The 22,591-nt window shown below is 44.4% G+C and overlaps 1 protein-coding gene across 1 annotated transcript in view; it reads right to left on the bottom strand.

Annotated features, from left to right (window-relative positions):
* CLSTN2 (calsyntenin 2) overlaps positions 1-22,591 on the bottom strand; it is a 1,123,462-nt gene that overhangs the window by 357,653 nt on the left and 743,218 nt on the right. The window contains exon 7 of the mRNA XM_030216144.1: positions 5,547-5,732. Within this exon, the coding sequence (XP_030072004.1) occupies positions 5,547-5,732 (186 nt within the window). The remainder of the gene's footprint in view (positions 1-5,546; positions 5,733-22,591) is intronic.

Here is a 22,591-nt window from a genome sequence, read left to right as displayed (position 1 = left end):
TAAATTTACTCACAGAGAATGATAGACAGAATATCAAGTACATCACAAATTGGAGAAGATGGTGTCTGTCTTACCTTATATGATTAGTACCCCCTGAAACTGTGTCACTTTTTACAAAATGTTGGCCTTTTTTGCCTCTAAATCATTTTTTTCTGATTTAGCTTGATTGCTTAACAAAGGGGTAAGAATGTGGGTGAACTTCTTACCCCTTTGGTGTGCAAACAAATCCATCCCAAAAATCGTGGAATCACACCACGAGCATTGAGAACATGGAACATGTAAACATTTTCCACGTTCTCGATGCTCGTGGTTTGATTCCACAATTTTTGGGATGGATTTGTTTCTACCATCCAAAGATTTTTGTATCACTGCTAGGTTTAATACTTCATATGAATCTGTATATGTTGTTTATGGTATCGTATGCCCCTGCTCCTTGATACAGGTGGGCAGAACTCGACAGGTTTGATTGCAGTTAAATTTAGCACGAATGTAGGATTTGGACTTACTGTACCCATGAAGTAAACAACATCAAGTGGAGGATCATTGATTGGGTACCTCCAAGGGTTCAGAGTAGTGACCGCAACAAGAGTCTTGCTTATCGGGATTATGGATTCACAAATTAAGTTAGACTTTGAAACCTGTCTAAATGAATGGCAGTCGATTTTGTGATTAGCCACTCTGGTCACATGATTCTTGTCTGATTGGCCATCCCCTCTGCAGTTTGTATTTAAGCCTAGCAGCCACTGAAGCAAACATGGGGTTGAAATGAATGTCTATATTTTGTATATTGGGTAATAGCTTGATAAATGCGGGACATAACTAGCACATGAATGTCCATTTTTCATGTATTTTAGAAGAGACTGTATGTCGGCAGATCTTCCTCTAAAATACTAGCACCACCAGCAACATATCGACCTGGATATCCTTATTTTGAATTGGATGTCTTTTCTTAAATTATATTCTATATCTCTAGAATGTACTGTTAGACTGTGCACTGCCATTTCAAGTGCTTAGCGAGATGATGACAAAGGATCAGTGAAATATCTCCTGTAAAGTATCATTTTATGCTTGCAAAATAGATAATTATCAACAATGTATTACTCAGTATGTTACATTATTGGGTCAAACCTCCAAGTACCAAGAGGCCATAGCACTGTGAACTAAAAATAACCTCTCTTCCCGTAGCTACAGGGAAGAAGATAACACTTTTATCTACTTTTTAAAATAAAAGTCAGCAGTTGGCATCTTTACCATGTGTTAATTTGATGCAACAAAGCACAAGGATGTTTATGCAAACAATGCACATGCACACAAGCATATATTGGAAAATATATTGATCTCATTTTAGAGAGAAATAAGAACACAAAACACTCTTTGTGACAAACCAATAGCCAGAAACTGTTTTCATTTTTTTTCTTTTTCACCATATCACCCCAAACCCCAAATCAGGATGTTTATCAAAAGACTAAGGTGCCAATATTCAAAGGCACTAATTTGGTTAGCAAGCACTGCTAACCATGTAAGTGATGGTGAGAGGGATATTCAGTAGCACTAACTGGATAGTCCCCTGAATAAGCCCCCTGACTGACTGGGCACTATCCAGACAGCATCAGGGCAGGCTGTGGGCTGAGCCAAAGGATATCTGGTTAGCAGTGATATTCAGACCAGGTTGTACTATGAGACTACTGCTAGAGCTTGTTGGTGTCATTCTGAACCTGGTGCCAGCAGGGGCAGGAACGACTGGGGATCACTTTCCAACATATCCCAGAACTTCTAAACACCAGGTATTTCAACAGATGTTTTTTTTTTTTTTGGGGGGGGGGGGGCTCTTTCAGGATGTGCCATACGCACCTTAATAATCTAAGTTGACTACTTAAATTTGTACACTATCTTCAGCCAAAAATGGAAGCTTAATTTTTCAGCTGAAAATTCACCTAAATTTAGGCTTTCCATTCATTTGCCTTGGGTGTGATCTTGTACGATGATTTTAAGGTGGCCATACAGGTAGAAAATTGATGGCAAAAGCTAGAAGAAAGCTTGGGTATATAGAGGGAGAAATTGTCAGTAGGAAAAAGGAGGGGAGGATGCTTCTGTGTAAGACTGGTGAGACTTGATTTAGAATACTATGTACAATTCTGGAGACCGCATCTTCAAAAACATAAACAGGATGGGTGAAGGGACATATAATTGAGATGTTTAAAAACCTACATGGTACAAATGCACAGGAAGTGAATCTCTCACAATTGAAAGGAAGCTATGAAATGAGGGGACATAAGATAAAAGCAAAAGGGGATTGATTAAGAAGTAACCTGAGGAAATACTTCTTCATAGAAAGAATTTGTAGAGTGGCCTCCCGTTGGAGGTGGTAGTGACAAAACTATATCTGAATTCAAGAAAGCTTAGGATCAGGGCCGCCGAGAGACTGGGCCAGGCGCCCCGCTCCCGCCGTCCCCCCTCCCGAGGTCGTCGTCGTCATCCCCCCTCCGTCCACAACCAGGCTGGGCCCCCTGAATTCAAATCATAGCGCCTCACCTCGACCTCGCTCCGTGTGAAACAAGCACAACAACAGCAGTCTGCAGATCGCCTCCCTTCGGGCCTTCCCTCCCTGTGTCCCGCCCTCACACAAGTTACGTCAGATGAGGGTGGGACACAGGGATTGAAGGCCCGAAGGGAGGCAATCTGCAGACTGCCACTGCTGCACTTCTTTCACATGGAGCGAGGTCGAGGTGAGGCGCTATGATTTGAATTCAGGGGGGCCCGGCCCGGTGGTGGACAGAGGGGAGCAGGTAGAGGGGACTGCGGTGCAGGGCCCACTTGGGAGGCATGGGGAATTTTGTCCCCCCTGCCCCCCTCTCGGCGGCCCTGTTTGGGATAAGTACACAGGATCTCTAAGGGAGAAGAAGGGGTAGTAGATGGCATGGTTGGGTAGACTGAATAGGCCATATGTTCTTTATCTGCCTCATTTTTCTCTGTTTCTATGTAATTTAGATGCTTAGAGCTGAAAAAACAGTGCTAAGCTCCTAACTTTTTCTCATCCTAAATGTGTCCCTGTTGCCACCTACTTTTAAGCTCTTAAATTAAGTATTTAGTGAAATTTTGAACATAAATTTAGACACTCAGCCCTAATAAAATTTTCAAGAATCCAATTTAAGAGTCTCACTCTCAATATTAGGAGAATAAAGCCATTGAAAGTGATCCATAAATAGTGCACATTAGTTTTTTAAAAATTCAACTGCATATGCTATCCTCTGGATTCTATATAAATTGTCCAGATCTGTATGCAAACTAATTAATTAATAAGCCATTAACAATTAATGGGCCCTTTTTACTAAGGTGCACTAGTGTTTTTAGCCTGTGCTAAAAATTAGCACGCACTAACGCTAGAGACACCCATAGGAATATATGGGTGTCTCTAGCATTAGTGTGCACTAAAAATGCTAGCACGCCTACAGTGCGGCCTAGTAAACGGGGCCCAATAATTAGTGTTAATTGGCACTCATTTGGGTTTATGCACAGATCTGCCCTGCACCCTATTCTATAAAGTGTGCACCTAAATCTTACAGCACACAAGAGAGGACAATAGCCATAGGAGGGGCATGGGTGGCTCAGAGGCATTCCCAGATATTCGACATGTTATAATAGAATAAGGTCATTTATGCGCCCGACTGCCATTAGTTGCATACCAATGCAAAAAAAGAAAACCCAACAGGAGAGACAATATCAAAATCTACTATAAAGAGTCAATCCCACAATGACCTCAACAGGTTTGTAAGGGCATAAACCAAAACGTTACTTAAAAGCTTTTAAATAGAGATTGATACTTAGTGAAGGGGTATACAGAGAGTTCAGTATGGCTGTTCCCACAGCCGAGCTGATCTTAGTGAGATTGGGTGGCAAAGCAGCTCACTAACATGCTCCAAACATCATTTTTTACTCTCTTTGCATGTCTCCCTGTTTTTTGTGAAAATACAATTTTAATCAAAATACAGGTTTTATTGATTAGTGTTAGTGAGCCGCTGTGCAGCCAGACTCACTAAGATCAGCTCGGCTGTTGGAACAGCCATACTGAACTCTCTGTGTACCCCTTCACTAAGTATCAATCACTAATTAAAAGTTTTTAAGTAACGTTTTGGTGTATTTATTTATTTATATGCCCTTACAAACCTGTTGAGCTCATTGTGGGATTGACTCTTTATAGTAGATAGTAACATAACATAGTAGATGACGGCAGAGAAAGACCTGTATGGTTCATCCAGTCTGCCCAACAAGATAAACTCATATGTGCTGCTTTATGTGTATACCTGACTTTGATTTGTAACTGCCATTTTCAGGGCACAGACTGTAGAAGTCTGCCCAGCACTAGCTCCACCTCCCAACCACTTGCCCCGACCTCCCACCACCGGCTCTGCCACCCAATCTACGCTAAGCTTCTGTGGATCCATTGCTTCTGAACAGGATTCTTTTATGTTTATCCCATGCATTTTTTAATTCCGCTACCGTTTTCATCTCCACCACCTCCCGCAGGAGGGCATTCCAAGTATCCACCACTCTCTCCGTGAAAAAATACTTCCTGACATTTTTCTTGAGTCTGCCCAGCATTTACACCAGGTTTCAGCAGGCCTAAGTGCAGTTCCCAAGGTTAGGTGTGAGATCTGTGCTAAGCTCCGCACAGAGCACCCTTTGCAGAATACTAGTTTAATGTGGATCTTCCTAGTGCCCAATTTTTACCTTTCCTTACTAACTATTCTGTATAGTCCACATCGCCATCAATGCTCACTAGATGCACTCAGGAAAGATGTCAGGAAGTATTTTTTCACAGAGAGGGTGGTGGATGCTTGGAATGCCCTCCCACGGGAGGTGGTGGAGATGAAAACGGTAACGGAATTCAAACATGCGTGGGATATACATAAAGGAATCCTGTGCAGAAGGAATGAATCCTCAGAAGCTTAGCCGAAATAGGGTGGCGGAGCAGGTGAGGGGAAGAGGGGTTGGTGGTTGGGAGGCGAGGATAGTGGAGGGCAGACTTATACGGTCTGTGCCAGAGCCGGTGATGGGAGGCGGGACTGGTGGTTGGGAGGCGGGGAATACTGCTGGGCAGACTTATACGGTCTGTGCCCTGAAAAGACAGGTACAAATCAAGGTAAGGTATACACATATGAATTTATCTTGTTGGGCAAACTGGATGGACCATGCAGGTCTTTTTCTGCTGTCATCTACTATGTTACTAGTGCCCAATTTTTTTATTTTTATTTTTTTTACATTTGTACCCCGCGCTTTCCCACTCATGGCAGGCTCAATGCGGCTTACATGGGGCAATGGAGGGTTAAGGGACTTGCCCAGAGTCACAAGGAGCTGCCTGTGCCGGGAATAGAACTCAGTTCCTCAGTTCCCCAGGACCAAAGTCCACCACCCTAACCACTAGGCCACTCCTCCACTCCCATTAATAGAATTTAACCTATATGTCTCACTAGATGTGGGTTCCATTTGCTTTATACTTTTACAGAAAATCGAACACCAAAGCAGCTGTAGTCCATCACCATACGCACCGCATAGTTTCTGCAGAGATTTCTCAGAATACGTCTCTCGATCACACCCTTTTCCGATATTATTAGTCTGCAGTTCAACAGTAGTCTGGACTGAGGAAACAGGCCCATCACAGGTCTCCAAGTGAATGCCTGGAAATAATGCTTTACTACCAGATCCAGGATTGTACTCAATGCGTTTACTCCAACCTGAAAACAAAATAAATGTACAAATAAATATAATACATAAGCAATCTGTGTTATGCAAATTTGCTGGGTTTATTTCTCTTGGCTGCTCTTACCAATAAGTGCAAAAAAATAATTTTGTGAGATTATTCAAAACTGATGTATGATGATCAGAAAAATCTGAGGACATTTCTTTAGGCGAGATTTCATCATTAAAATGTCCAGGAAAATTTGGGAATTGACAGTTATGACAGAGTTTCATAACGATTAAGGGTTCATTTACAAACAAAGGGGTCCTTTTAACACGCTGCAGTAAAAATGGCCTTGCATAGCGGAAGAGGCCGTTTTCCCTGCTTCTAGGGCCCTTTTTACCACAGTAGGTAAAAGCCCCCCCCCCCCCCAAATGGCCATGTGGTAAAATTATTTTTACTGCATGGCCATCCAGGGGGAGCACTTATCAGCAACCATTGAGGTAGCAGTAAAGGTTCCCACGGTAACCGGGCAGCGCCACTACTGTTGTGTTAGCGCTGCGCTAGAAATTTGGGATTATTTTCCAGCACGCCGGAAATGACACCGGCAGCCACGTTGTGCCGGCGGCAGTTCCGGATTGCCACATAGCAACCCTTTTGGAAAAGGACCCTAGAGTGCACTATTTTGGGGCCCTTATACTAAAGGGTGTCAAGTTCTAATGTGCCCTTAACATATGAGAAAATGCTTACTGTAAAATGCATTAAAGTGTTTTCTGATCATTTTGTCTTTTCAACATGCTAACATATTATTTAAAAATATTTTTGAAGGGGGTGTGTCACAGACAGGGAATGGGTATTTCCACGTTATCCAGCTAGCACATTATAATCAGTGCACACTAACTGGATAACACATTTTAACCCAGGAGCACTTATTAGGAGGCACTAAGGGGGAGATTCTATATATAAGCCAATTAAGTTACGCGTGCTGTTATAGAATCCGCTTGGATTTTGGCACGGATCTCTAGGCACGCTATATAGAATCCGGAGGTAAGTGCCCCTCAAACTACTGGCAACATTAGTGCATGGCCTGCAAGAAAAAAAAACATGGGAAATATTTTTATAAAGTGCTGCTTTGAATATATGGGTTTAGCAAATAGGAAAGTCCGACTAAGATGAGACTTTAGTAAAAGGGCCCCAACTGATATTCAGCCAGGGACCACATAACTGTCTTACGGGGGCCTAGGCTAAATATCAGCCAGGACCCACATACGCTTAAATGTCCACTGCTTCCATAATTAGCCCTGGATATTCATGCCGGTGCCAGCCCATGGCCTGGAACTGAATATCCAGGGCTAATTTAGCCAGCGATGGTCAGTTTTATATCAACTGGATACTTTTTTAGAAACTTGAGTGGTGTATGTGAACATTTACATGTTAGAGTACTTTTGTTTTGCTTTACAGTATTATAGTAAGGGTGACTTGTGATGTTATGCCAGTATCCCCTTCAGTCTTAACACCACTTTAAATGGCTTGACACATTAGAGCCATTGTGTCTGGTATTATTAACACAGACAGAGGGAAATTCATCAAGTAGCCCTGGGTATAAAATTAACTTCTTAGCATTTAATGTGTGTTAAGGCTTAAGAGCCACATGAAGGCCCTAGCATTGCTTGATGAATTCCCCCCTAAGTGAAAATACTGATGGTCACCCTCACTTTAAGCACATTGGGGGAGATTCTATATATGGCACCTAGAAAATCCACATGGAATCATTTTCACCTAAGCATATTCAATAAAATTTAGGTGCAGTATAAAGAATACGCTTAGTTGATACCACAGCGCATAAAACTATGTGCATCCATTTACACCAATGAAAATGTAGTGTGAATCCCTGGACATAGATTTAACACGGACTAGGCCATATTCTATAACAGCGTGCATAAATTTGGGAACGTCCATTACACACCCACTGCCTTTTCGAACTATGTGCTTTAGAATTTAGGCACAGTTCATTATAGAATACGCTTAGAGTTAAGCGTGTAAATTCTAATTATTGCCCATTAGTGCTCGGTAAATGCTGTTAACGTTGATTGGCTTAAGTGAATTAAGTTTTGCGCGTTGTTATGGAATATGCTCAGATTTCGGTGCAAATCTCTAGGTGTTCTATACAGAATCCAGGGGTTTTTGTTTCATAATTTGCTAAGAAGAAGAGTTTATATCATTTTTAAATTTCATTTTTTTTACTCTTCAAGGTTATTTTGTTTTTTTTTTTTATAGTGACTTGGATAGTTAAAAGGCATTTGGAGTGAAACACTAAAGTCAAAGACAAATTATTTATGAAATAAAAACAAATAAGGTAAACATTTTGGTATTTGGGGCAAAAAAATTTTATTTACAGCATCTTGCAAAGGTCTTCACACCCTTCTACATCTTTCACATTCTACTGCTAAAAACAATACAATTCAAAATGCATTCAGGGGCCCTTTTACTAAACTGCTGTAAAATTTGCAGTTACCTTGGTTTAACACAGGATTTTACCATGGGATAGCTGCTAATTTAATGTAGCACCTATTGGGAGGCTTTCCTTTTTTTTATTTTTTTTGCAGGATGTGGATTAACATTCAGATTAATGCATGGTACCTGTTCCCGATTAATCCAACATCATTTGGTGCCTCCCATTTAGGAGGCGGTAAGTGGACCTGAATACGGTTACCATATTTGCCGAGACAAAATAAAATGCAGCCTTGCCCCCACCATTCTCCTGCACTGCAGTCACCTTGACCCCCCCAAGAATGCCAGATTCTATAAGCAGTGAAAATACTCATAATACATTTTCTTCTATACTCTGCTAAATACAAAATGAAAAGATGTACAATTCCAAAAAAGCAAACATCAATGAGCATGTCCCCCTTTCCTTTCCCTCCAATCTATCTCCCTATCCTCTCCATCCCCTTCTATCCATAAGCTGTATTACACTCTTTTTTCCTCCCCACATGTACTCTCCCTCACCAATCTTTTTTTCCAACCTCCCTCCACTCACCTTTTTTACAGCCCCCTCCCTTCACCCACACAACTCCATCAAACTGCTCTCCCGTCCCCTCACATACCTCATTGCGCCCTGGTGGTCTGGTGGCCTCTTTGGGGGCAGGAAAGAACTCCATTCTTTCATGCACACTGCTGCCGATGACCTGCTCGCTGCTGATGCCACTTCAAAATGGCTTCAACCAGTGGCCTCGCAAGACTTCTGTGGAAGTCTCAGCAGCCATTTAGAAGTGGCTATGGCAGCGAGCAGGTCAGCAGCAGTGCATGGCAAAAAAGAGTGAGGTTGTTTCCTGGCCTGAAGAGGTCACTAGACAACCAGGGCTGCTAAAGGTATGTGAGGGGAGTGCACCCTGAGGCCTGCCAGTCAGCCTGCCCAGTAACCAGGACAAACGGGCAGGCTGGAAAAAACCACCCAGACTCCCGACAGTCCCCTGAAAAGGAGGACATGTCCGGGGAAATCCGGATGTATAGAGAGGCATAATTGAAAGGGGAGCCCAAGTTTTCCTGAGGACATCCTCGCAGGACCAGTGAAGGGGCAGGGAAATCCGTATTATCGAAACAAGATGGGCGTCCATCTTTCGTTTCAATAATACGGTCGGGGATGCCCAAATCGCGAAATTGAGGTCGACCTTAGAGATGGTCGTCCCTGATTTTCGGCGATAATGGAAACTGAGGACGCATATCTCAGAAACGACCAAATCCAAGCCATTTGGTCGTGGGAGGAACCAGCAGTCATAGTGCACTGGTCCCCCTGACATGCCAAGACACCAACCGAGCACCCTAGGGGCACTGCAGTGGACTTCAGAAATTGCTCCCAGGTGCATAGCTCCCTTACCTTATGTGCTGAGCCCCCCCAAACTCCCCCAAAGCCCACTCCCCAACTGTACACCACTACCATAGCCCTAAGGGGTGAAGGGGCACCTACATGTGGGTACAGTGGGCTTCTGGTGGGTTTTGAAGGGCTCACATTTACCACAAGTGTAACAGGTAGGGGGAGGATGGGCCTGTGTCCGCTTGCCTGAAGTGCACTGCACCCACTAAAACCGCTCCAGGGACCTGCATACTGCTGTCATGGAGCTGGGTATGATATTTGAGGCTGGCATAGAGGCTGGAAAAAAATATTTAAAAAAAAAAATATTGAGGGTGGGAGGGGGTTAGTGACCACTGGGGGAGTAAGGTGAGGTCATCTAAGATTCGCTCCGGTGGTCATCTGGTCAGTTCAGGCACCTTTTTGAGGCTTTGTCTAACAAAAAAAGGACCAAGTAAAGTCGCCCAAGTGCTCGTCAGGGGCACCCTTCTTTTTTCCAATATGGGTCGAGGACGCCCATGTGTTAGGCACGCCCCAGTCCCGCATTCGCTGCACTTCCAACACACTCCCATGAAATTTGCTTGTCCCCGCAACGGAAAGCAGTTGAGGACGCCCAAAATCGGCTTTTGATTATGCTGATTTGGGCGACCCTGGGAGAAGGACGCCCATCTCCCGATTTGTGTCGAAAAATGGGCGCCCTTCTCTTTCTAAAATAAGCCTGATGGTAACCCTAATCATATATTAACTCTGCATTAGACAATTAGTGCCCTTCTTTTTTCCATTATGGGTCGAGGATGCCCATGTGTTAGGCACGCCCCAGTCCTGCCTTCGCTGCGCTTCCGACATGCCCCCCCATGAAATTTGGTCATCCCTGCAACGGAAAGCAGTTGAGGATGCCCAAAATTGGCTTTCAATTATGCCAATTTGGGCGACCCCGGGAGAAGGACGCCCATCTCCCGATTTGTGTCGAAAGATGGGCGCCCTTCTCTTTCGAAAATAAGCCTGATGGTAACCCTAGTCCTATATTAGCTCTGCATTAGGCAGTTAGTGCATGGTTGGTGCAGCGAGTTAACTGCTAAATGCCTTCCATGCCCACTCTCTGTACCTGCCACACCCCCTGAAACAAAAAAAACTTAAAGCCCCTTAATTTGGCACTGCACTATCAGTTAACATGGGGCAAACAGGCACAAAGTCAGTGTTAACTGCTTAATGTGGTTTAGTAAAAGGGTCCCTACATTAGTTTAAAATACTTTAAAGGAGTTTGTTTTATCTACAACAATACAAACAGCAGAGGTGAACCAAGGAATGGAGAACATGCAGGAGTTCACCAAAATAAATTTTACTGAAGAGCGATCCTCTCACTGTATCAGCAGATGCTTCTACATTTGGCTGGTGAGGAGTGTTTCTGCTAAAGTGAACGTTTTTAAATTTTGTTTTGAAGAATCTGGTGACCCATGACCAAGGCAAAGCCAAAACCTGGCCAAGTTGGGTTCTTCTTCAATAACATTTATTTTGGTGAACTCTTCAGTATACTTCTTTCCTTGGATCACCTCTGCTGTTTGTGTTGCTTTGTGTGCTACTTATCTACAGAACAGGATGTAAGGCAGTAAAGGCACATAGGTGCATATGCTGTACCTATTTTACAAAGGCATATGTACTTATGTGTCATTATAAAACTAACTCAGGGAAAGTAGATGTACACATGTGCTATAAAATTAACTTGTTTATGTTCATGTTATACTTCAGCATTAAATCATCACATCAGTCATACATTTTATATGGCCTCTTAGCAATTTAAGGCTATACAATTTACATAGTGCATTGTGCACAAGAACCATAAAGCCATGGGTCAAAATGTGAGTGAGTTAGAGCAAATGACTGCATAGTAAGTAAAGAGGATGATTATAGCTTTCAGCAGGCCTGGAGGGATGGCGGTCTCTTTGGACAATATTAAATGAAGCATGACTTTCAAGGCAACTAATGGCCTGTCTAACAGCGCTCTTGATTTATGGCAGTAATCTACACTACAGTATAACTCCTTATCCAGCAAATAAATAAATAAATAATTAAAAAAAAAACCACCCTCAATTACTAATCCTTGAACAATTCTTTAGCAGTTTTGCTTTGTACCTGTTAATTGCAATGGCACAACTTCTTGCTTCCCTGCTGACTTATGCATGCAATGGTATTTGATCTCATTTTCTTTTTTGTTTTCTATATCACACATCTCTTGCTATTTACTCATCACTTTCACAGCTGACTTTTTTTTTCAGGTTTCTTGATGGGTTGCAACTTTCCCACAATTTTGTTTCCCTGCAGATATGCCACTTGCTTCACTTAGCTTGACTATTAAAAAAAAAAAAACCAAAAACCATGGCATACAACATAAATCTGTTGCCTGAATATTTATAAATGTAATCTAGGTCTCACCCGCACCTCCACCAGCTCAGTTCCCATGGCCAACCCGGGCCACAAAGAATTTTCTCACACTGCTGTACTCTTTCACTCTGCACTCCTCACACTGCACAGTCTCTCCTGTTCGAGCTTAGGTGTGGGTCAAGATCTGAAATAGAGATCCGGTAGCAATGGGAAGTGAAGTTAGGCTCCTAAGGGGCTCTCTGCCAATCAATGGAGCAAGCATCCTCACTCCCATTCCAAAGAACCACATAGCGCTTTCAAGGATTCTTTTGTCTTTTTGCAAATTCAACTTTACTGAACTTTCTGAAACTGGCAAGTAACCCATTTTATCAGCAACTCTCCTGTTCATTCAAGATTGTATATTACAACCCCAGTCATTTTCCAACTTGTTTCCTTCAGTACCCCCCCCCCCCCCCCAGGTATTCACACATATAGAGCTCCACCTGTCCTTTACCTGTCCTGTTGGGCTAGCAATAATCCAAGGCTGCTCCTGATAACAATCCAGTTCTCCCACAAGCACAGACCCTTTTGGCTGTCCTCATTCTAGTGATACACTTCTTGAACTGCACCCTGGTCTTCAACAGATTTTCCCTGTTCCTGTCCCCACTCCCGGGCTGGGCTCCCATTGCCCATCCAGAGCTTCTCACACCATCTCAGTTGCTACTGTTAAGGGCAGCAACTCTCCTTAATTCAGCCTTAGTTTATTCTGCCACTCCAGGAGCCCCCCCCCCCATTCCTCCAAGAGTCCCGGCAGAGGTACAGGCAATCAAAGACCCTGTGTTCCCCTCTGCAATCCCATTTGTCAACTCTAACTCCTTCCCAACTATCAATCATTATTCAGCAGCACTTTTGTTTCTGCAAATTATTCCACAGCCGACCCCTTTAGGCTGGGTCCCCACTCCTCGTACACCTCTAATCCTCCCCCCCCCCCCCCCCAGTGACTCTGGAGAGTTCTACTGCTGCTTCTTAGTAATCCCCATTATAATGGGTGATTACATAAATATAACAGATCCTCTGCGCTTAACCCTGACCTGTGAGCATAAGTACATAAGTATTGCCATACTGGGAAAGACCAAAGGTCCATCAAGCCCAGCATCCTGTTTCCAACAGTGACCAATCCAGGTCACAAATACCTGGCAAGATCCCCCAAAAGTACAAAACATTTTATACTGCTTATACTCCTGGTGGTTGGGAGGCGGGAATAGTGCTGGGCAGACTTATACAGTCTGTGCCCTGAAGAGCATAGGTACAAATCAAAGTAGGGTATACACAAAAAGTAGTACACATGAGTTGTCTTGTTGGGCAGACTGGATGGACCGTGCAGGTCTTTTTCTGCCGTCACTTACTATGTTAGCTTATCCCAGAAATAGTGGATTTCCCCAAGTCCATTTAATAATGGTCTATGGACTTTTCCTTTAGGAAGCCAGCCAAAACTTTTTAAAACTCTGCTAAGCTAACCGCCTTTACCACATTCTTGGGCAACGAATTCCAGAGTTTAATTACACGTTGAGTGAAGAAACATTTCTCCGATTTGTTTTAAATTTACTACATTGTAGCTTCATCGCATGCCCCCTAGTCCTAGTATTTTTGGAAAACATCTACCCGTTCAACTCCACTCATTATTTTATGGGCCTCTATATCTCCCCTCACGTGCCTTTTCTCCAAGCTGAAGAGCCCTAGCCGCTTTAGCCTTTCCTCATAGGGAAGTCGTCCCATCCCCTTTATCATTTTCGGCGCCCTTCTCCGCACCTTTTCTAATTCCACTATATCTTTTTTGAGATGCGGCGACCAGAATTGAACACAATATTCAAGGTTCGGTCGCACTATGGGGCGATACAAAGGCATTATAACATCCTCATTTTTGTTTTCCATTCCTTTCCTAATAATACCTAACATTCTATTTGCTTTCTTAGCCGCAGCAGCACACCGAGCAGAAGGTTTCAATGTATCAACGACGACACCTAGATCCATTTCTTGGTCCGTGACTCCTAACGTGGAACCTTGCATGAAGTAGCTATAATTCGGGTTCCTCTTTTCCACATGCATCACTTTGCACTTGCTCACATTAGACGCCCAGTCTCCCAGTCTCGTAAGGTCCTCTTGTAATTTTTCACAATCCTCTCACGATTTAACGACTTTGAATAACTTTGTGTCATCAGCAAATTTAATTACCTCACTAGTTACTCCCATCTCTAGGTCATTTATAAATATGTTAAAAAGCAGCAGTCCCAGCACAGACCCCTGAGGAACCCCACTAACTACCCTTCTCCATTGAAAATACTGACCATTTAACCCTACATGTAAGTAGCAGGATTTACAAGTATAAATGTTCAAATGTTAATGTTACAATGCCAGCATTTACACATGTAATTGCCATAGGACAATCAAATTCAAATTGGGGGGGGGGGGGGGTAGTGTTCCAGCAGCAGTTGGGGTGGTTCAAATATTTACACATATATTCCCAATCTTGTATGAGAATATACATGTATTTCAAAATTGTTCCCTGATGGCTTTCTAAAGTGACAATAAAATGTTTAATTTGGCTATGGTTTTAGAAGGCCAATTGAGGGTTCAATTGTGTTTATAAACTTGGATTCTTTGGGGGGGGGGGGAAGTTATCAACATGGAGTACTATTAAGTCAGTTAATTTAGCACAGGTATTCATTGCATAAAATAGGACCCTGTGTGAAAATAACCCAACTTAATTATAGTCCTTATCGATACCCCCTCCTCTCTTAATTGACTGCTCTTATAAGTGTGATTTCCTAGAATATGCTCTTATATGTGTAAGGGAAGTTACTTAAACACGTATGTAATCAATATTTGACATTTACCCATATGGCACCAGTAGGTGCCTGTACAAGGTTCTGAGTGATACTGAGGGGTTTTTCCTTCACAAAAGTGTATTTTTATAAAGTATTTTTATAAAGTACTTTTGTAAAGTATGCCTAGCACAATGAGAAATATAGATACATTTCCCTAAGCATGCAGCAAGTGTAAAGTATTTACACTTGCTGCATGCTTAGGGAAATGTATCTATATTTCTCATTGTGCTAGGCATACTTTACAAAAGTCTTTGTTGTCAGCAAGCTTTTTGTAAAACAGGCTGGCAATTGTGAACATCCCGACTTGGACTTTCCATTTCTAATCTAGACACTCTATGTAAAATGTAGCTTGACATGTGATGCACTGTATGTCTATTCATGTGCACTGTCAATAAATGCTACACAAAATATATGGTATGCAATGCCTCCAAACAAAATATCCTTGTAAAACCTGCTTGTGTGTCATAGAGGGGAATAATCGAACGGCTCCGGTGAAGTTGATGGCCAGCCATCTTTGGGCCCGGCGCCGTAAGTGGGCGGAGCCAAGCGTATTTTCGAAATACGCTTGGCACCGGCCAAATCACTCGCCGGGCTTAGAATAGGATCGCCAGCGGATCGCCGGCTTTAGATGAGATGGCCGGGTCCGATTTTCAGCCATAATGGAAACCAGACCCAGCCATCTCAAATCCGGCAAAATGCAAGGCATTTGGCCATGGGAGGAGCCAGCATTTGTAGAGCACTGGCCCCCCTGACATGCCAGGACACCAACCGGGCACCCTAGGGGGCACTTAAAAAATCTTTAAAAAAAACAAAATTAGCTTCCAGGTGCATAGCCCCCTTCCCTTGTGTGCTGAGCCCCCCCAAATCCCCCTCAAAACCCACTGCCCACAAGTCTACACCATTACCATAGCCCTAAGGGGTGAAAGGGGACACCTACATGTGGGTACAGTGGGTTTTGGGGGTTTTAGAGGGCTCAACATTAACCACCACAAGTGTAACAGGTTGGCGGGGATGGGCCTGGGTCCACCTGCCTGAAGTGCAGTGCACCCACTACAAACTGCTCCAGGGACCTGCATACTGCTGTCAGGGAGCTAGGGATGACATTTGAGGCTGGCATACAGTCTGGCAAAAAATGTTTTAATTTTTTTTTTGTGTGTGTGGGAGGGGGTTGGTGACCACTTGGTGAGTAAGGGGAGGTGATCCCCGCTTCCCTCCGGTGGTCATCTGGTCAGTTGGGGCTCTTTTTTGGGACTTGGTCCTAAAAATACATGGTGAAGCCGGCCATCTCGTAACCCCGCCCGGCTCCACCCCCTTCCCGCCTTCACTACCCTACCAACACGCCCCCTTGAAGGTTGGCCGGCGCCACAACAAAAGGCAATAATACCGATTTGGCTGGGATTGAGAGATCGCCGGCGATCTGATTTGTGTCGGAAGATCGCCGGCGATCCCTTTCAAAAATAAGCCTGATAGTAGCATATTAAATGATGGCAGACCAGTACCAGCATGGTCTATCCAGTGTGTCCACACAATGGTGGGCCAGGGTTGTACAGGCTGCTCCATGCAGGTTACCTTCTTCCCCTTTGCCTTTAAGGTTGTAACTGCAACTCTGTGTAGGTTACCCCCTTCTATGCATGTTTTAAAGTGTGAAAGTCAGATATATTTTGCTTTGAATGGAAATTCTCTACGCTTTTATTTCATGCTCTTGCTTACACCAGGATCAGAGCTGCATTTTGAAGCTGGTGGCGCGATGCAGCCTCTTTTCTATCTTACCATTTAGAGGCAGAAAAGCGAATGCTACATACCTGTAGGAGGTATTCTCCGAGGACAGCAGGCTGATTGTTCTCACTGATGGGTGACGTCCACGGCAGCCCCCTCCAACCGGAAACTTCACTAGCAAAGGCCTTTGCTAGTCCTCGCGCGCCAATGCGCATGCGCGGCCGTCTTCCCGCCCGAACCGGCTCGTGTTCATCAGTCCCATATGTATCAAGACAAAGACAAGGGAAGACACAACTCCAAAGGGGAGGCGGGCGGGTATGTGAGAACAATCAGCCTACTGTCCTCGGAGAATATCTTCTACAGGTATGTAGCATTCGCTTTCTCCGAGGACAAGCAGGCTGCTTGTTCTCACTGATGGGGTATTCCCTAGCCCCCAGGCTCACTCAAAACAACAACCATGGTCAATTGGGCCTCGCAACGGCGAGGACATAACTGAGATTGACCTAACAATTCATCCAACTAACTGAGAGTGTAGCTGGAACAGAATAAATATGGGCCTAGGGGGGTGGAGTTGGATTCTAAACCCCGAACAGATTCTGAAGCACTGACTGCCCGAACCGACTGTCGCGTCGGGTATCCTGCTGCAGGCAGTAATGAGATGTGAATGTGTGGACAGATGACCACGTCGCAGCTTTGCAGATCTCTTCAATAGTGGCTGACTTCAAGTGGGCCACTGACACTGCCATGGCTCTAACATTGTGAGCCGTGACATGACCCTCAAGAGCCAGCCCAGCCTGGGCGTAAGTGAAGGAAATGCAATCTGCTAGCCAATTGGATATGGTGCGTTTCCCCACAGCCACTCCCCTCCTGTTGGGATCAAAAGAAACAAACATTTGGGCGGACTGTCTGTGGGGCTGTGTCCGCTCCAGATAGAAGGCCAATGCTCTTTTGCAGTCCAATGTGTGCAGCTGACGTTCAGCAGGGCAGGAATGAGGACGGGGAAAGAATGTTGGCAAGACAATTGACTGGTTCAGATGGAACTCCGACACCACCTTTGGCAAGAACTTAGGGTGAGTGCGGAGGCCTACTCTATTATGATGAAATTTGGTATAAGGAGCATGAGCTACTAGGGCTTGAAGCTCACTGACTCTACAAGCTGAAGTTACTGCTACCAAGAAAATGACCTTCCAGGTCAAGTACTTCAGATGGCATGAATTCAGTGGCTCAAAAGGAGGTTTCATCAGCTGGGTGAGAACGACACTGAGATCTCATGACACTGTAGGAGGTTTGACGGGGGGCTTTGACAAAAGCAAACCTCTCATGAAGCGAACAACTAAAGGCTGTCCTGAGATCGGCTTACCTTCCACACGGTAATGGTAAGCACTGATTGCGCTAAGGTGAACCCTTACAGAGTTGGTCTTGAGACCAGACTCAGACAAGTGCAGAAGGTATTCAAGCAGGGTCTGTGTAGGACAGGAGCGAGGATCTAAGGCCTTGCTGTCACACCAGACGGCAAACCTCCTCCATAAACAGAAGTAACTCCTCTTAGTGGAATCTTTTCTGGAAGCAAGCAAGACACGGGAGACACCCTCCGACAGACCCAAAGAGGCAAAGTCTATGCTCTCAACATCCAGGCCATGAGAGCCAGAGACCGGAGGTTGGGATGCAGAAGCACCCCTTCGTTCTGGGTGATGAGGGTCGGAAAACACTCCAATCTCCATGGTTCTTTGGAGGACAACTCCAGAAGAAGAGGGAACCAGATCTAACGCGGCCAAAACGGAGCAATCAGAATCATGGTGCCTCGGTCCTGCTTGAGTTTCAACAAAGTCTTCCCCACTAGAGGTATGGGAGGATAAGCATACAGCAGGCCTTCCCCCCAATTCAGGAGGAAGGCATCCGATGCCAGTCGGCCGTGGGCCTGAAGTCTGGAACAGAACTGAGGGACCATGTGGTTGGCTCGAGATGCAAAGAGATCTAACAAGGGGGTGCCCCACACCTGGAAGATTCAGCGCACTACTCTGGAGTTGAGCGACCGCTCGTGAGGTTGCATAATCCTGCTCAACCTGTCAGCCAGACTGTTGTTTACGCCTGCCAGATATGTGGCTTGGAGCATCATGCCGTAACGGCGAGCCCACAGCCACATGTTGATGGCCTCCTGACACAGGGGGCGAGATCCGGTGCCCCCCTGCTTGTTGATGTAATACATGGCAACCTGGTTGTCTGTCTGAATTTGGATAATTTGGTGGGACAGCCGATCTCTGAAAGCCTTCAGAGCGTTCCAGACCGCTCGCAACTCCAGGAGATTGATCTGTAGACCTTGTTCCTGGAGGGACCAGCTTCCCTGGGTGTGAAGCCCATCGACATGAGCTCCCCACCCCAGGAGAGACACATCCGTAGTCAGCACTTTTTGTGGATGAGAAATTTGGAAAGGACGTCCCAAAGTCAAATTGGACCAAATCGTCCACAACTGCAGGGATTTGAGAAAACTCGTGGACAGGTGGATCACGTCTTCTAGATCCCCAGCAGCCTGAAACCACTGGGAAGCTAGGGTCCATTGAGCAGATCACATGTGAAGACGGGCCATGGGAGTCACATGAACTTTGGAGGCCATGTGGCCCAGCAATCTCAATATCTGCCGAGCTGTGATCTGCTGGGACGCTCGCACCCGAGAGACGAGGGACAACAAGTTGTTGGCTCTCGTCTCTGGGAGATAGGCACGAGCCGTCCGAGAATCCAGCAGAGCTCCTATGAATTCGAGTCTTTGTACTGGGAGAAGGTGGGACTTTGGATAATTTATCACAAACCCCAGTAGCTCCAGGAGGCGAATAGTCATCTGCATGAACTGTAGAGCTCCTGCCTCGGATGTGTTCTTCACCAGCCAATCGTTGAGATAGGGGAACACGTACACTCCCAGCCTGCAAAGCGCCGCTGCTACTACAGCCAGGCACTTCGTGAACACTCTGGGCGCAGAGGCGAGCCCAAAGGGTAGCACACAGTACTGGAAGTGACGTGTGCCCAGCTGAAATCGCAGATACTGCCTGTGAGCTGGCAGTATCGGGATGTGTGTGTAGGCGTCCTTCAAGTCCAGAGAGCATAGCCAATCGTTTTCCTGAATCATGGGAAGAAGGGTGCCCAGGGAAAGCATCCTGAACTTTTCCTTGACCAGATATTTGTTCAGGGCCCTTAGGTCTAGGATGGGACGCATCCCCCGTTTTCTTTTCCACAAGGAAGTACCTGGAATAGAATCCCAGCCCTTCTTGCCCGGATGGCACAGGCTCGACCGCATTGGCGCTGAGAAGGGCGGAGAGCTCCTCTGCAAGTACCTGCTTGTGCTGGAAGCTGTAAGACTGAGCTCCCGGTGGGCAATTTGGAGGCTTCGAGGCCAAATTGAGGGTGTATCCGTGCCGGACTATTTGAAGAACCCACCGGTCGGAGGTTATAAGAGGCCACCTTTGGTGAAAAACTTTCAACCTCCCCCTGAACGGCAGATCGCCCGGCATGGACACGTTGATGTCGGCTATGCTCTGCTGGAGCCAGTCAAAAGCTTGTTCCCTGCTTTTGCTGGGGAGCCGTGGGGCCTTGCTGAGGCACACGCTGCTGACGAGAGCGAGCGCGCTGGGGCTTAGCCTGGGCCGCAGGCTGTCAAGAGGGAGGATTGTGTTGGATTATTTGTAGTAAATAATTAGCAGATTTTAGTACACACAGCTTCAGCTTTAGAAATGTTAATTTCTTTCTTCATCTCTCTCTCATTCACCCCTGAATAATTCACTGCTGAGTCACTTTAAACTTGAAGTAACAAAACATCTGTTTACTCACAGTTTGTAGTTAGATTATAATCAGACAGGCTTATATATACATATTACTATACATTTGTATTATCAGCTCCTTCCATGTGCTTAGATGGTAATGGATGCTCACACCACCATAGATCCTCTCAGGTTAGGAGAGATCATGAGCTCCATGTGCTCCATGTGCTGCATCTGCTGTGTCTAACCCCCACAGGAAGTTGCATAGCTGTGTGACCTCTCTAAGTAATTCACATCAGAGGTCACAGAGTAATCACAGAGAAATAATAGGTGACAGGCAATGCATGTAAAATACAATTACATTCCAACAAACCCCTTCTCATGCATAACTGTCATGCAATTATTTATTCATACAAAGTCCAAGCTTTATACGCAGATTCACAAAATGTTCTCTGGGTAATGGTTTGGTCATGATGTCAGCTGTCATCTCACTGGTGTGACAATAGTGTAGACTGATGACCCCTTCTTTTGCCAACTCTCGCACGTTGTGGTATTTCGTTGCGATGTGCTTGGTGCGTGACTGAACCTTGTCATTCTGTGACAGTCGGATGCAGCTCTGATTATCTTCCATTATCTGGATTGGTCTCTTTTCAGCTATTCCGAAATCCAGCAAAAGTTTTTCAATCCACATCAGTTCTCTGCACGCTTCCGATACTGCCATATATTCAGCTTCTGTAGAAGACAAACTCACAATACTTTGTTTATGACTGGCCCATGAAATTTGTACATTTCCATACATAAACACATATCCACTTGTGGATTTATAATCAGAATGATCCCCTGCCCAATCTGAATCACAGTAACATATTAGTTTTGGATTACTATTGGCTGAAATCTTTAATTTACAATCAATGGTACCCTTTAAATACCTTACCATCCTTTTAACTGCAGTCCAATCTGATTTGGTAGGTGAGCTGACCCTTCTGCTCAAAATTCCTACTGCATTTGCTATATCAGCCCTGTATGTGGTAGCTAGATATAAAAGCTTACCTATGGCTGATCTATATTGGATGTTATCTGGTAAAGGTTCTCTTACTGTTTCATCCTTCAGAAAATCAGTGATCATGGGAGTGCTTACAACTTGGGCATCTTGCATACCTAAACTTTCAATAAGCTCATTTATTTTCTGCTTCTGGCTTAGAAGATAAGAACCATCATTTTGTTTCTCAATTTCTATACCAAGATAGTATGACACATTTCCAAGTTCTTTTATCTCAACATTGTGGTTTAAACACTTTACAATGTCCTTGTACTCTTGCTCACTTTCGCTTGCAATGAGCAGATCATCAACAAAAGCTAAAATGTATGCATATTGTCCATTTGTGCACCTAGTGTACAAACATTTATCTGCTTCACCTTGCTTAAATCCTAAATTTGTCAATATTTCATGCAATTTTTCATTCCAACATTTTGCACTTTGCTTTAATCCATAAAGACCTTTGTTTAATTTACACACTAGCTGTCTTTGTTTTGTATTTATGAAACCTGTTGGCTGTTCCATGTACAAGTCTTCAGTTATATCTCCGTGAAGAAACGCTGTTTTCACATCAATGTGTTTGACTTGCATGCCTTTTGAGACTGCAATGCTCAGAAGTGTTCTGATTGTCGTGTGTTTCACTACAGGTGCAAACACTTCATCAAAATCTTCTCCATATTTTTGAAGATATCCCTTTGCCACTAATCTGGCTTTATACCTTTCCACTTTTCCTTGTGCATTCCTTTTTAACTTGAATACCCATTTGCATCCTATAGCTTTCTTGCCAGGAGGTAATTTTGTAAGAATCCAAGTATTATTTTTATCCAATGCATCAATTTCTTCTTGTGCAGCTTTATGCCATTCAGCAGCTTCTTCTGCTGGCATTTTCTCAATCTCATCCCATGTTAAGGGCTCTTGAGCTTCTGCTGACTTTGTTAGGTAAGACAGTCTTAGGGGTGGAACACCTTTGTTTTCCCTGGATGAGCGTCTGACAACAGGTTGGTCTGACCTTTCCGCATCCTCTAAATCTGAGAGTTCTTCTCCAATTGATTCCCCTTCTCCAACTGTACTGTCCTCTTCAATGATCCTTTCTGTGTCTGCTTCCTCTGCCTGTTCCTCGTTAGATACAGGTGAGTTGCTTTCAGACATCTGCCTTGGTATGGCATTTATATACACTGGCATGTCTATTATGGTTCTAGTTTCATATTCTGGATGATAAGGCTCATCTGGGATAATCCAGCCTTTATCAACCCTTTTGTTTTCATCAAAATATGTAACATGTCTTATGCCAACAATGCCAGTTTTCAGATTCAAAATTCTATA

This window comes from Microcaecilia unicolor, chromosome 10, assembly GCF_901765095.1.
Source record: "Microcaecilia unicolor chromosome 10, aMicUni1.1, whole genome shotgun sequence".
NCBI classification, from domain to species: domain Eukaryota; kingdom Metazoa; phylum Chordata; class Amphibia; order Gymnophiona; family Siphonopidae; genus Microcaecilia; species Microcaecilia unicolor.
The sequence above is the reverse complement of the archived record's forward strand: the minus strand, read 5'-3'. Positions and strand labels throughout refer to the sequence as shown.